The following is a 14,635-nucleotide window of genomic DNA, read 5'->3' as shown; positions in this document are numbered from 1 at the left end:
GCAAGAGAAGTAATCTGAGCAAGGAATGGATTCAATGGGTGGTCAATAAGCTTCTTAAAACCCAGATTTTGAGCACGGAAATCCATGCTCAACAAGTAGAAAAAACAGCCACCAGCAGGTTATTGGTTTTTCAGGCAGGTTGAGACCTGTGCTGGTAATGTTTAACACCCCTATTACCATTCTGGATGACACCACAGTAAGGGCAGCAGCTGAAATGCTGCAGGACTGGGCTCTGCGAGGAACCTCAACACCCTGCTGTGGCTGAGAGGAGCTCACCAAGGCCAGCAAGGACACGTCAAATGGGAAATCTGTACCTGGAAGAGACTAACTGTGCATGCCACCAGCTACATCACTGTGAGCTGGGGACTCCCTGGATGGCAGCTTTGCAGGAGTTAAATAATACAGAGAATGAAACATATAGTAGGTGGCAGGATCCACTTACAAATTGCACCCCTCCTTTAATAAACTGGCATGCTACTTCGTACTTGATACAGAATCCCACAATTCTTCTCATTTCCCTCTAGATGTCCTCACTGACACAAAGAAACGTGGAAGGGTGAGTGTATTTTTCTGCTTCTTAAAATTGGTTGCTCTAACCACACCCTCAACAAAGTAGAACTTCAGTCCAAGAAATTCCAAGAAATTCATTATGTCCACTTAAAACTGTGAGTCCTCTGACCTTGATTATTAACTGGAAAGTGTTGAAAATATTTGCAGGAAACCACGCCTGGAGGCTTGGCCCCACGTGGCAGTAGGTTTCTTCATTCCTTACCCTGATTTGCTTTTCTCTGCTTCTCGGTAGAAGAAACTGATAAATCCTGTTACATACTTTGCTAATTGGAAGCTTAAGACAGGAAGTCTCCAATTTTCCTGTTTTGTTATTTTGTTATTTATCACATCAGAGAAGTCTACTATGACAACTTTCCCCATATTTGTAATTGGCACATTTAGATTATGGATAAAACTGAAAGGATATTAAATAATAACAATAATAATAATAATCATCATCATCATCCAGGCATCTTATTTGTTTAATTTTTTTTTCTTTTGTACTTGAATAGTTTTTAATCATACCAGAAATACGCTTTGATTTTTAATGGTGATCTTATTTCACTGGTTTTGTTATAGTTGCTGTTTCATTTATTAACATGCTGTAAAGTCAGAAAAGGCAATTGTCACAGTCAACACTTTTTGATAATCTAGGTAGCCCCTGGGTTATCATGTTCTACTGCTATGCATTAGTAACTGCAGCTGAATCATTATCCTGTTTTATTTCCCTAGTGCACACCTGAATTACCATCTATTTTATATAGAATTGCTGTTGCACGTTATAATAGAAAAAAAAAAAAAGAGCAGAATGGCTATTGATCTCAAGAATAGTTTGTGAATGGCTTTGAATAAGAGTGTATGTTCCAAAATTTGCTGCTCTGTGGTCTAAAAGGTTTGTTTTATTACTTGCACAGACACTGTTCCTGCAGTACAAAAGTTGCCAGAATTACTGAATGAATGTTACTAATTTATATATACATATATATATACACACACACACTATCTGTATATTTTGGCATATTTTTTTCTACATTAGAGTTTTCTGATTGCAGTCGTTGCTGAATACTACTTAAGACCAAATTTAATCAATCTCTGAACCTTGTCTGATACACTGACTACGTTCATTAACTTAGTGCATTTTTCCAAAATCGAGCTAACCACTTAGAAAACTGTGGATACTAGGCTTTCATTTAATGTTAAGTACTATAAAAAAAAATCTATTGACGCTCAGGTATTTAATTAACAGATATAAAACGGAAAGGATAATAATACTTCGCATTTATTTAGTGTACTGCATCCAAAAATTAAAAGCATGATGTAAATGTCTTAAGTGTTTAATTGTTCTTCTATGTTTTGTCACGTTCACTTGCAAAATAGGCATGTGTGGCACAGAAAGACTCTAAGTAGCTCAAGATCAGTAAGAATATAGAATTGAGAATTGCTCCTGCAACTGTTACCATTTTTCTCTCCTGATGTAAAAAGATATTACACAGCACATCCATTTCACTTTTCCCACCAAACATATGACAGCACTCTGCTAAAACAGCTCCGGTTCTGTCAGACCTTTGCTGTTCTCAGAAGCAAGTAAACATTCTAAAAGTGGTAAATACATCAACACAGCAAAACGTCAATGAGTGTCGGTGCTCAGTCAAGTTAGAGAGTTCTCACAGTTCCTTTTAGCATCAGAATAGTTGTACTTTATTGTGTTCAACATACATCTTATATACCACTCATTTACAAACAAGAAATTCCTGTTCCTCCAACAGTTCCTCTAATCATTTAATTGACCCTAACTTCTCCCAAACAACAGTGATAAAGGGTGAAAGGTTTCTTAAGTGTGACAGGATTAACAAGGCATAGGAAAGAACCTCCTGTTCACCCTTATAGGCAAAAAGACACTGTTTGCTCTCTGTCACACACTCCGGTCTCCCAGGTTTCACAGTGATAAGGTCTATCAAAGAGTCTGATAAGTTCTTTGGTGACTCACAGTTACATCTTCCCCCACAAACGAGAATATATTCTTTTCACAGTGAACTTTCAGGATGCCTCACCAGTCACCTTTCCTAAAATGTATGGAACATTCACCATTAAATGCAATTCATTACTATATACGAATATGACATCTGCTGCAGAAGATATAACAGAATCTCAGAATCACAGAATTTTAGGGGCTGGAAGGGACTTTTAGAGATCGAGTCCAGCCCCCTGGTTCTGGTCTTCTTAAAACTGACTGGAGTCCCATAGCAATTCTGCCCCAGAGGTCAGATTTAGTGTTTGCTCAAAATGTTTCTTTCGCTTAGTTCCATTACATTACAGAAATGAATGCTTCACTTGTGTACTTGTGTGTCTTGACGTATTTGGATCATACAGGACCAGAGATCTCCTTGGCCTCAATTCTGATTCTTTCTTCCCAATCTGCAGACTTTGGTTTATGTTGATGTAACTGTTCTGTTAAGTCATCAGCTCATGTAATGTAGGTGACTGCATTCTTTTGCTAAGGAACTATGTTTTCTTCCTTTGACTGGAAAGTAGGGTTTACCTCACTGCGCTGTTCATACTTAGAAACAGTGAAATGGATGGCTTAACGAGGGAATGACTTGAGCTGCTAGGGTGAAACCTGCAAACCTCTGTGTCAAAGCTGCCTTCCAGCTTTTTCAAAGGAAGCCCTTTTCATGTGTTGTTGAATGGATGAGGCCCTGAGGATACTGCAAAAGCACAGCTTTGAGTTGTAGGCTGTATTTAAGTGGCTTCTTGAGACTCTTTGCAACCATAAGTATTCTATCATTCTGCTTCTTCTAAAATATTTAACAGTGTTTACAGCACAACTTATGTAAGTAAAGGACAGGAAAGGTAAAAATACTTCATGTATTTTATTTCCTGTTTTGCAAGCTTGAGTTGCTGCTTAGGACTTTGTCTCACTGTAGCGAGAAGAGTTTGCCTGTCATAAAGATATGCATTAGCATTGCTTCTGCATGCTTAGTCTATTTGCCAAGTCATAGGAGGAATAAAATACATATAGGCCACAATCAGGTATATTCTCAAAGAAAATATGTTGTCAGAGACAACAGCCTACCCTTCTTGATATAATCTTGAGTTCGGAATGTCTTAGCAAAATGTGTAGGACAAACAATACTTCTTTTTTCAGTGAAGTTGAAGTGTACTGGTATAAATGAAGCAAGCCTTATATTAAGTAGATACTGTAGGTTAAACTATGACTTCCAAACAAGTGTATGACTTGGAGAAAGCTATAAATAAACAGTGTAGATTTCTTCAAACAGTAGAAGCTTCTTTTTTAACTGTGCAAAGTACCTCTTTCTGCAGAAGACCTCTCTTCACAAGCAGTGTGTTCCCTGTTCAAAGCAGTAAGTTAAAAAAGAAAAAAATCCTTTGACCGATCACAGAAAGTGTTCTCCTTCTGCCTTTTCCATAGCTGAATAACTTATAATCCCTGATGATCTCTTTTTGTACACTCAGATTAGTTCTATATGACGAAAGAGAGAATCTCAAATCATAAAATATTTACAATAGTGTAACAGATCTGAGACTGGCTACTGAGCTTTTCGGATTCCTGATAAGAATTCATTCTTCAAACATGCTGAAGCTGTTATATGAACATATCCCACTTTTACCAACACTTGTTTATAAATTAGTTTTCCAAAGCCTTCTAATTTATCTCAGTATTTGCCTTTGAAACTGGAACATTTCATTTGATTGATTTTATGGGTTGCTTTTTAGCTCAGAAAAACAGCCAGTGTGATATTACTGAATGTGAAGGATCTTTTTGAATGTCTTCTTGAAATTTTCATTACAAAGAGGATACAGGAATGGATTTAAGGTGGAATTCACATAGCCGAGCCATATAGTGAACATATGTAATTTGTAAAACTGTTCACGGTGTTGGAAAACAGTTACCATGTATAACACAAAATAGGGAATCCAGCACAGCATAAAGGCTGCCATTATGACCCCTAACTGCTTAGCTGCTTTCCACTCCCTGTTCACATGCTGTATTCGAAGATGTATTCTGGAATGAGTATGTAGGGTTTGCCAGGTTTTCCTCAGGTAAGTCAGTCCTCTGAAATCCCTGTTCTCTGTATTTTCCTGAGGAGTGCAGGCTCTATCAGGATTAGGATTGGGCTGCTCTCCAGAAGGCACGTTGTCTGTGAAAGTATCGCTGTCTGATGCAGCACTTATGTCGCTGTCCTGTGAGTGAGGATCCTCTTCATTTTTATTGTCCTTTTCTACACACATACTCTTCTTTCCTGCCTTATCCAGATCTGGCTCAGACTGGGCAGTGGTGAGAGGCAAACAACTGGATTTAAAGGCTTTGCTCTTACTGCTGCTAACAAAAGCCTTTGAAGACTTGTCAGCCTTACTGAAAAGCGGTTTTGCTGCCATACTTCTGCACTCAGACGACATCTGTTTGTCTTTATGAGTTGTGTTTTCATGTATGCTTTGCTTTTGGAGGCAAATACTTTGCTTGGCCTTTGCCTTATCATGAATTACATTTTTGTTTTCAGAGAAAGAGCAGTATGATCCATTGACTACTTCTCTCTGTTGGCAGTGTTTTCGAACAGCTATGAATATTTTACAGTAGAGCCACAACATTATGATAGAGGGCAGATAGAAATTGACAATGGCTGTCAACACTTTGAACCAAGTGACATGAGAGAACTCAGTTTCGCAGTTTGTTTTTCCTTTCCTTTTCTCATCATTGGCAGAATCACGCCACCATAGGATTGGGATGATCCATAAGGAAGAGAGCAACCAAGCTCCCAAAATCACCAGTGATGCTCTCATTTTTGTTCTATACTGGAGATATTTCAGGGGGTGTTGAATGGAATGGTAACGGTCTAAGCATAGTATGAAGAGACTGAAAATAGATGCAGTACTGGCCACATAATCCATTGACAGCCAGAACAAACATGCTGTTAAGCCCAGAGTCCACACATGGTTTAGGAGATAAACAATATTAAGGGGCATAACAGCTGCACCAACAATAAGATCTGCAATAGAGAGGCTAACAATGTATAAGTTGCCAACTGTTTGCAGCTTCTTCTCAGTTTTCACAGCACATAATACTAATACATTCATGACAACAGTGACCAGTGAAATGCTAGCCAGGAAAAAACCTAGAAGAACTATGTGAGTGTAATTTGAGTTCTCTGTTGTGTTTTTTGACATCTTTTGTACAACAGCAGAGAATGAAAATCAGAGAAGATGCCCCAGACTTGGAAACTCAATCTTGATTTACACTCCTGGGTGACAATGTGTTGGGTTGCTTTGTAATTTTTAATGCTGGAACTCTGGAAAAGAAAAGAAATACGCTCAATCTCTGCAGTCCTTATCATTTTCCCTTTTAGGTCTTCCCTACACAAGATATTTCTACAATATTTTATATAATGAGTAATTTAAAATGTAAAATGTCCTATGAAAATTACTAAAGTTTAATGTACATCTAAAATGTTTTCTTGAGTGGAGAAATCCTTATGTGAACAGAAAATACTGGCAATAGTTGGATTCAATTGTACAAACATAAAACCGGTGTATTTCCTAACTAATTTCCATAGATGAACATATAATTTTCTACTAATCAGTACTTTTAATATGAAGAGACCATACCAGACTAGAAGCTAGAAAACAAAACCAAATTCAGACCTGTGAAGTTTGGTTTGGCTTATATAGAATGGGTTGAAATGCTCTTCTAAAATTCTATGACTGCTCAAAAGTTAATGAGTAATAGTGGAGGAGCAAAGTATTTCGTTCTGTAAAGAATGGTTACAATTTCTGGCATGCAAGCCTTATTCTGTAAATGCTCGTGCCTATAAACACTTTATCAGTGCTTTCACACAGTGTTCATGTGTAAGTCCCTTAAATTTTTTCCCTAGTGTACTTATGGTACACTATGGTACACTCCTTAACTGAAAGTCATATCTTTTCTTTCTCTTAAAATTCAGTGTTGAAAGCCTACAAGAATTAGTGTTTTTACTGAGGCTTACCCAGTATCTGTTAATTCATTACCTTCTTCTGGGCTCTTAACTCCATTTTGGATTTTTGATTTAACTTAGGATTGACTTTTTGAAAGCATTATTTCTCCAGGCATTATTAAGGACAGAGCAGATACGTCTTTGCTATCTCTGGAGTTGGTATACTTCAAAACACATTCTGCTTATCTGAATTCTCATTTTGTTCAGTACTGAGGCAAATAAAACCATATATTGTAATGCTTAGAGATATATTTTAATAGTTGAAAATGGGGGAAGAGTACAGGATTGTATTTTCCTGTGCATTTCTATACATCTTAGTGCCACAGCCACTATATTCTCCTTTTTCACCCCAGCTTCCCTGAGGTTCAGCAATCTTTTCTGATTGCTGCTTACCTGCTCCTTACCTGCTTTTTTAGGAGAGGGGAAAATAAGTAATACTGGTCTGTACGGTTAATGGGAGCTACAGGAATAGCATCAGGAACTAATTACTAAACATCTCCTGGCATTCAGTTACTGACAGAAACTTGGCTAGGGAAACAATACTTACTCAAAAAGAAAAAATGCCTGGATGTGGTTCATAGTCTGGAGACCCTTAATTTGCAGGAACACAGTTGCAGGCTCATTACTTACCAGCAGAACCAATGAATACAGTGGCTTCTGTGCTGTTGACATAGGAACATTCTGAAAACAATTTAGAAAAAGAAAAAAACAAATAAATTATCCCTGGAGATGCTTAACTGAACAAAAGAAGGTGGGGAAACTCAAGCACACCAGTATTGTTTTTCAGAGAATGGTTCTTGAGTTGACAAATGAAATGGTGAATTTGTGTAGAGCATATAAAATTGAAAGTGATCAAGTTACTTTTAATATTATGATCAAACATCTGAAATGATTCATGTCCATGAAGTAATACTTGGAAACCCATTGGAAGTCTGGACGTTTTTATTTTATACCACCCCCAGCTCCATAGTGCTGCTGCCTTCTGATGACTGACCATTCAGTTTTATATTGTAAAACTTAACTTTCCCAAATATGAGTAGTCATGCACACATGCATTCAGTAGTCTAATCAACTACTTATTTTCTAGATACTACTATACTATAAAACATATTTCTTCAGGGAAAAAAGAAGAAGAATGTATTATTTTTGAAGTCTATGTGTCTTAGGTTGAAATTATCAGGAGATGATAGATTTTTTCCAGTTTTGGCTGGCATTCTTGATCAGTCTTCTTTAGCAGTGGTCCTATATTTCATCGCAAACATTGAAACCAGAAGAGCTAACTGGATTAAGTTAAGTGAATTGGGTTTGGATAAAGGAAGCTCTACTGTCTGATGCACAGCGTTAGCTGCTTGTGAAGACTCTATGAATAGACATCTATGAATAACTTCTCTGAGTTCTGAGGAAATACTGGAAATGAGGAGAAAACTGATTTATGGAGAAGTCACTAAATTCCAAGAAATATTTACTTGAACCAGATCCTTCGAGGCATTCTCTTCTTTCTCTAGTTCTTGCTATACATAGCAAAGAATTTAATGTTGCTCCTTTTCAAGAAAAGTCTTAGAATTCCTCTCTTATCAGAGCTAGGCTCTAGTCAGGATAAGTGAAGACAAGAATCAAGTTTGTGATCATGCCAATATTGCAATTCATAACAGGAAATTTCTTTACAGTACATAAAATTCATTTTATTTTATTTAAAGAAGGTCTCAGAGTAGCGATCTTAACACTTTTTATAAAAGAGACTGAATCCCTTAGGGCATCAGATGAAAAATGTGAATTTTCCTCCTACCGCTTCCTCTGCACCACCTGCCCCTCCCCACTCCCCCAGTATTTAGTGATTCACGAAAATGATCTTAAATTGCAATTCAAATGAACTTTTAGTGCTTTTAAGCTAAAACCGATTACTGAAAGGCGAAGTTTCAGTTCAGTTGGGTACCTTTGGGGGGGGAGGGAAAGGTGGGAGGGGGAGAGGGTGAGAGGTTAGAGAAGCCTCCAATTCAGAATAGATACTGAGCTACTAATCTTTTTAAACATCTTGTAACCTTACTGTAGTAATATATGAAGGAATTCATTGTTTAGCATTAAGCCATTTAACATTCAAAGTCACCCCTTTTCTTTGTTTGGGGGATGGGGGGCAGTGTTGTATAGCTGGTGCACTGAGTTCAGCTACCTCCCACTCTTCTCCAGTCATAATTTGCTTGTTAGATCTTGTACAGATAGTTAAAATGAACTGGTGGAGCCCAAGGCCTCTTAATGCTAGGGAGCCTGGTGTCTTGCAGATAAACGTAATAAATGAGGAGCAGCTCATCTAAGAAGCCCAATTCCTCTCCATCATTCCTGCTCAGTGTCTGCACAGGAAGGGCTGGGGAGACAAAACGAACAGCTGCTTACAGTACAGGTTTGCAGTGAGTTATGGCCCCAGTACACCCCCATTTCCACTATCCTCCCCCTCCCCCCCCCACCCGGACGCTCTGGATACAAAATAACGTATCTAGAATTTTTCCCTGAAAAAGTTTGATTGCTGTCAGAAAGTTGTGGGGTGTAACACTGAGGAACAAATTGCTCTTCATCCGGCTGGCAGCTGATGGCAGAAGAAGGGCCGGCTGAGCTGCCGGTATTGCTGCCCGCTCTTCTGCTCGAAAACATAGAGTCAGTTTGAGTGCACGATAGCGGCGTACAGCCTGAATACCGCTCGTACGGGAAGCGCTCCGCTGCTCGGGCACTCCGGGCTGCCCAGGCTGCAGTGCTGAGAGAGGAACGCCACCAGCTGCCGGCTGGGAAGATCGGATAAGAAGTATCCACTTCAGCTAAGTGCCTCGAGAAGGGCAGTTTAAGATCCAGAGTGGTGGCACGTGTTTCGGTGGCTTTCTTTGGCTGGCCGAGGAGCCGCCACCTGCACGCCGCTCCTCCTAGCGCTGCTGCAATCCCTTCCATTCAGCCCCGAGCGCAGGGTGCCGCCGCTCCCTTCTCCCCCGCCCGCTGCCGTGCCCTGGTTCACTTACCGCGAGGCCAGATGGGGAGGGGGCTCCCCTTTTTCCTCCTTTCCTTGTCGCGCTCCTTGGGTGGGATGCTCTGTCCCGCCCCGGGGGTGCGGAGCTGGCAGCGGTCCTTCCCACCGCGGAGCGAGGCTCGCCCTTCCTCAGGACCGGTGTAGCCCGAGAAAGAGCTGGGCTCTGGCCGCCCCCGCTCGGAAGGGTCGCGCTCCGCGCTGCAGCTCTGTTCGCTACGGCATTTCCGTCCTCGGACCGAGTGCCGGCCGAGGGCGCTGGTACCCCGAGAAATAGCCCGGCGTAGGGTCCGCCCAGCCGGGAGCTGGCGGTAAGGCGTCTTTGCCAGGAATTCGCACCGTACCGAGAACAAATTAATTCTGGTTCGCCGTGTCTTTCTGGACGGTGAAAACACGAGGAAAGCCTTGCCCAAGGCGGGCAGCGGGACCTCGGTGCGATCGGTGTACCCCACCCCGAGAAGGGCAGACGAAACCCCGGCCACTTATATTGAGCCCTTGAGAAGACGTCCCAGACGTAAACTGAAGATCCTTGCTGGTAGGTGTGAATCGTGAAGTATAAGCGCAGATTGAGAGGCGTGTTGTCTATGGTGATCTACAGTGGGAAGGCAAGCTGCTCTTAGACGTGAAGAGATTCATTTGTCTGAAGTAATGCCAACACTCTGGAGCAACAGAAATCAAATCCATATTTGCAGTCACCCTCGTGCTTGCTTTAGCCACAGTCATTACTCTCCTTCTGAGAACCAGTGTGTGTTAAGTAGCTCACTATGGGACAGTCTGCTTTGAGTGGAACAGTTTAAGACCTGAAAAATATCAAATTTAGAACACATTTTTGCATATCTTAGCTGGACTGACTTTTTTGTGACTTTCATGTGTCCACTATATCTGTTTTGTATTAATAATACACATCTTTCTTTTTTCCTTCCCTCTCTCTCAACCTGTGGAAGGTAAATTATCCATTTCCACTCTTCTTTAAAAGTGTGCTATTTTTCCTCACTTTTTTATTTTCCTGTTTGTGATTGTATTGCACAAAAAAAACTGTAAGGAATTCAAAAGGAATATTTTATTGTATCTTGTGTAAGTCATAAAGAATTCATGCAATGATGTTTTTGCAAACAGCATTGTTAGGCACTTAGTAACTGTTTTATTTGTAGAACTGGTGAAGAGTGCTGATAATTTTGGAGTCCTCACCAACTACCAGTAAAACAGCAAGAAATACCCACATTCCTGCACAAAGTCTTGGAGGATAATATCAGTAGCAAAAAGAGCACACCTCAGTGAGAGACAAAGTGTAAGCAACCTCTTGATGCTACTAAAGGAATCTTTTTAATATTCCATTATGATAAAAAAAAATTCCTAACAAATGTATGCTTGTGCCTTTTAAAAATTTTCCTCTCATGTAGAATTTTAGTCCTTCAGGTGGTCAGAGCAATCCTGTGCAAGAATTGTCTCCTCATTAGTATCAGACAGCACCTGAACATGCTGAGAGGTTATCCGCTGGAAAACAGTTTTGCAGGAGACCAAGGCCCTTTCTTACTCACACTTGTGCACTTAAAGAGCAGTTTCTTGGCTACCAACTTATGTGCTACTCGTAACCTACTTAATAACAGTTTTGCATCAGCAGCAATTCACATTCAGTCCCCTGTGGTTTTGACCAATTTGTTATATGCAGATAGGTTTGATGCTGTTCTCTTTGGAAAAACACTAGAAGTCAGAAATGTTTATAATTCCTTTTAACACCCAGTTGCAGTTCTTCTCTGTGATTATTCTACTTTTGACCACAGCTATACGTTTTTTTTTCCCTGCATAGGTAGCCTGGGGGAGCCTTAAAGTACCGCAGCAGCATTACTGTATGATGTTTCTGTCTCCCATCTAATAAATTTATTTTGTTCTGAACAGTTCTCAAATAACTTCTCATAGAATTTCTGTGCCTTTCTTGATGTTGAAGGTAGAACGTGTCATTTTTTAAAAAAGGATTTAAATATAAATTATCCCTTGTTATAAGTAGTGTTGTAGATGAAAAATGAGGCTAGGATGCTGCTCAGCAAGATGCCATGACTGAGGGCACTAGAATTTTCAAGAGAAGGACCTTGGCGAATGTGCTGCAGTTGCATCATGCTGCATATCTCTGTACTTCCTTTGAAACTGTACCTCTTCTCTTGCTAGGAAAAGTTATAAGTAATACATGTTTACCAGTAAGTTGGCAGGAGTGAAAGGATATTTAAAAGAAGAATTTCATAAAATACATGTAAGACTCTACAATTTCCAAAGCTTGGCAGGCTTTTCAAGCCTCCTGTTATTACACATTTCTCAAACTATTTTTGTCAAAGACTTGTTAGAAACAGCCTTTCAAATAAACAGATAGAATTTCAAATAAACCAAGTGGGTATTTGTTGTGATATGGAACAGTAGTGATTTGCAACAACATTAGTTTTAACTCGGGAAGACTGAGCAACAGGCTACTAATTGCACAAGCATCTCTTTATATTAGTTCTTAATTAACTTAAAGCTGTCTGCTAAGTAGCCACAACTGGTTTTGCTTTTCTTTTTTTAATTCTACAAATTATTAGATTTCATGTAACTTATAACATTTTCAGGTTTATCTTAGACAACTAAGGCCAAGTAAACTAATTCCAGTGAATAAACTACTAAACTAATCCAGTCTATCACCACCTTCAGTGAAGAATTTCTTCCTAATAGCTAAGCTAAACCTCCACTCTTTCCATTGAAATCCATTTCTCCTTGTCCCATCACTGTCTACCTACGTAAAGAGTCAGTTGTCCTGCTTGTATTGGAAGATTTGCTATGAGGTCTCCCTGGAGCCTTCTCCAAGCAAGCAATCCCAATTCATAGAATCATAGAAACATAGAATCACAGAATGACCTGGGTTGAAAAAGGCCACAGTGATCATCTAGTTTCAACCTTCCTGCTGTGTGCAGGGTCGCCAACCACTAGACCAGGCTGCCCAGAGCCACATCCAGCCTGGTCTTGAATGTCTCCAGGGATGGGGCATCCACAGCCCCCTTGGGCAACCTGTTCCCTTAACTTTTCTTCATAGGAGAAGTACTGCATATGTTTGTGGCCCTTTTCTAGGCTTGCTCTAACAGCTCTGCATCCTTCTTGTGCTGGGGGCCCCAGGCCTGGATTCATACTCGAGACTGGTCCTCACAACGGCACAGAAGAGGGGGAAAAATCACCTCCCTCTCCCTACTAGCCACCCCTCTTTTAATGCAGTTCTGGATACCACTGACCTACTGGGCCACAGGAGCACACTGCTGGCTCATGTCCAGCTTTTCATCTACCATGACCCCCAAATCCTTCTCAGCAGGGCTGCTCTCAGGTTTGTCTCAGTCTGTACTCATACCTAGGATTGCCCTGATCCAAATGCAACATCTTGGACATGGCGCTTTTGAACCTCACTAGGTTCTCATGGGCCCACTTTTCAAGCCTGTCCCAGTCCCTCTGGATGGCATCCCTTCCTTCTATTGTACTGACTGTACCATTCAGCTTAGTGTCATCAGCAAATTTGCTGAGGGTACACTAAATCCTACAATCAAAGTCATTGATAAAGATGTTGACTAGCACTGATCCCAAGATGGACCCCTGGGGGACACTGCTCGTCTGATTATAGAGCCATTCACAACAACCCTCTTGCTACAGCCATCCAGCCAATTCTTTATCCACTGAGCAGTCCACCCTTCCAATCCATATTTCTCCAATTTAGAGATAAAGATATGGTGTGAGACCATGACAAAGGCCTTGCACAAGTCCAGGTAGATGACACTGAAGTTTCACTCTGACCAGATAGAAAACACTGTCATGATGCATTGAATTAAGCAAAGTAATTAGAAACAGTTAGCTTTTACCAAGGGAAAGGACTTACGCATTTATAATCAGTCTAAAAGTTTCATTTTGTAACCACTGCAATTACAGTTTTGAAATATTATGAGTAATGAATGAGCAAAAGCAGACAGAAAGTGAAAATTACACAGGTAACAACAAACTAGAGATATTAGACCAAAGCCATTTCCAGATGAAAGAACATGATGGGGGAATTTGTGTGTAAGCTGATAATGTTTGCAGATATTACAGAAGTTTTTCAGTGGATGTGGGAAGCTGTAATAGTCTGTATATCTTGTTTGTGGCATCAGACAGCATGTTCTTCCTGTGAACTTGTGAAAAAAATTGCTTTGAACATTCGTCTTTTTGTCTGTAGTGGCCTTGGGAAGATGTAGATGAGCTTGACAGAGAAGTTCTACCTTGACTTTGATTCAGAGCAGGTATTTTTTTTAGTCATCAGCAAAATTTGCTAAGTCAGCTCTGATGTGCTCCGTTTGCAAAGTTTCTACTTTCTGAACTGTGTTGGCTCTGACATCATGTACTCCCATCTGCGATTACGGGCCTAAACATGACTTGTAAAGGTGAAAATATTTCTGCTTGATTTATCTCAACAATTTGCTTCTCTTGTCATTTGAAAGGCAGAACTCAGTTACGTGCATTCTAACCTGAAATAATGAGCAACAGTCAGAGACAAAAATTTTGGAAGTTATAGTTAAAATACGTTGCTCATTCATTGTATGTGTGTGGATGTACTTAAGGTGTAGACATATGAAGCCTAATTTTGGCTTCAAAGGAATCCAGCACTTGAAACTTTGGCCATTCCTCACAGGGCACAGTAAACATGAAACGCCGTGCTTGTGAAATGAAAATTACCATTTAGGTCTGAACAATTCAACCTGTATTCCTTAGTCTTAAATGCAGCATCTGCTGCATAGCAAAAGCAGAGGTGTAAATGTGTCTTGAAAAATTCTAGACACTTGCATGGGCTGTTTTAGTTTAGTTGCATATATTTGCTAGGCATATTTGATGCAAGAGAAATCTGAGTTTCAGAAACATCTGTGTGGCCTGTATTGGAGCTACAGATGCTTCTCCATGGAAATTCTTGGGAATTCTACCCATATCTTTTCCATCATTTGCTCATGGCTGAGGGAAGATGAGATAGGCATGGCAATCCTACCTGTCCATTTGGGTGATCAGCTTGTTTCATCTATAGGCCAAGCACTTTTTCATCAGAAGGATAGCTTCAGGTACCTAAAAA

General features: G+C 40.2%; 1 protein-coding gene across 2 annotated transcripts; it reads right to left on the bottom strand.

The window, feature by feature from the left end:
• Positions 1-2,223: 2,223 nt before the first annotated feature.
• HRH1 (histamine receptor H1) lies at positions 2,224-9,790 on the bottom strand. Of its 2 annotated transcripts, XM_052678371.1 has the most exons (3): positions 9,536-9,790; positions 7,167-7,217; positions 2,224-5,853 (listed from the first exon to the last, which is right to left on the bottom strand). In XM_052678371.1, the coding sequence occupies exon 3, from the start codon at positions 5,731-5,733 to the stop codon at positions 4,309-4,311; it is 1,425 nt and encodes a 474-aa protein (XP_052534331.1). In that variant the 5' UTR covers positions 5,734-5,853; positions 7,167-7,217; positions 9,536-9,790; the 3' UTR covers positions 2,224-4,308. The 2 variants fall into 2 exon arrangements, with proteins under 2 accessions (XP_052534331.1, XP_052534332.1); XM_052678372.1 differs by lacking the exon at positions 7,167-7,217 and having other exon boundaries at positions 2,224-5,855.
• Positions 9,791-14,635: the final 4,845 nt, after the last annotated feature.

The sequence above is a fragment of the Tympanuchus pallidicinctus genome, unplaced genomic scaffold (assembly GCF_026119805.1).
Source record: "Tympanuchus pallidicinctus isolate F22 unplaced genomic scaffold, pur_lepc_1.0 scaffold17, whole genome shotgun sequence".
NCBI classification, from domain to species: Eukaryota; Metazoa; Chordata; class Aves; order Galliformes; family Phasianidae; genus Tympanuchus; species Tympanuchus pallidicinctus.
The sequence above is the reverse complement of the archived record's forward strand: the minus strand, read 5'-3'. Positions and strand labels throughout refer to the sequence as shown.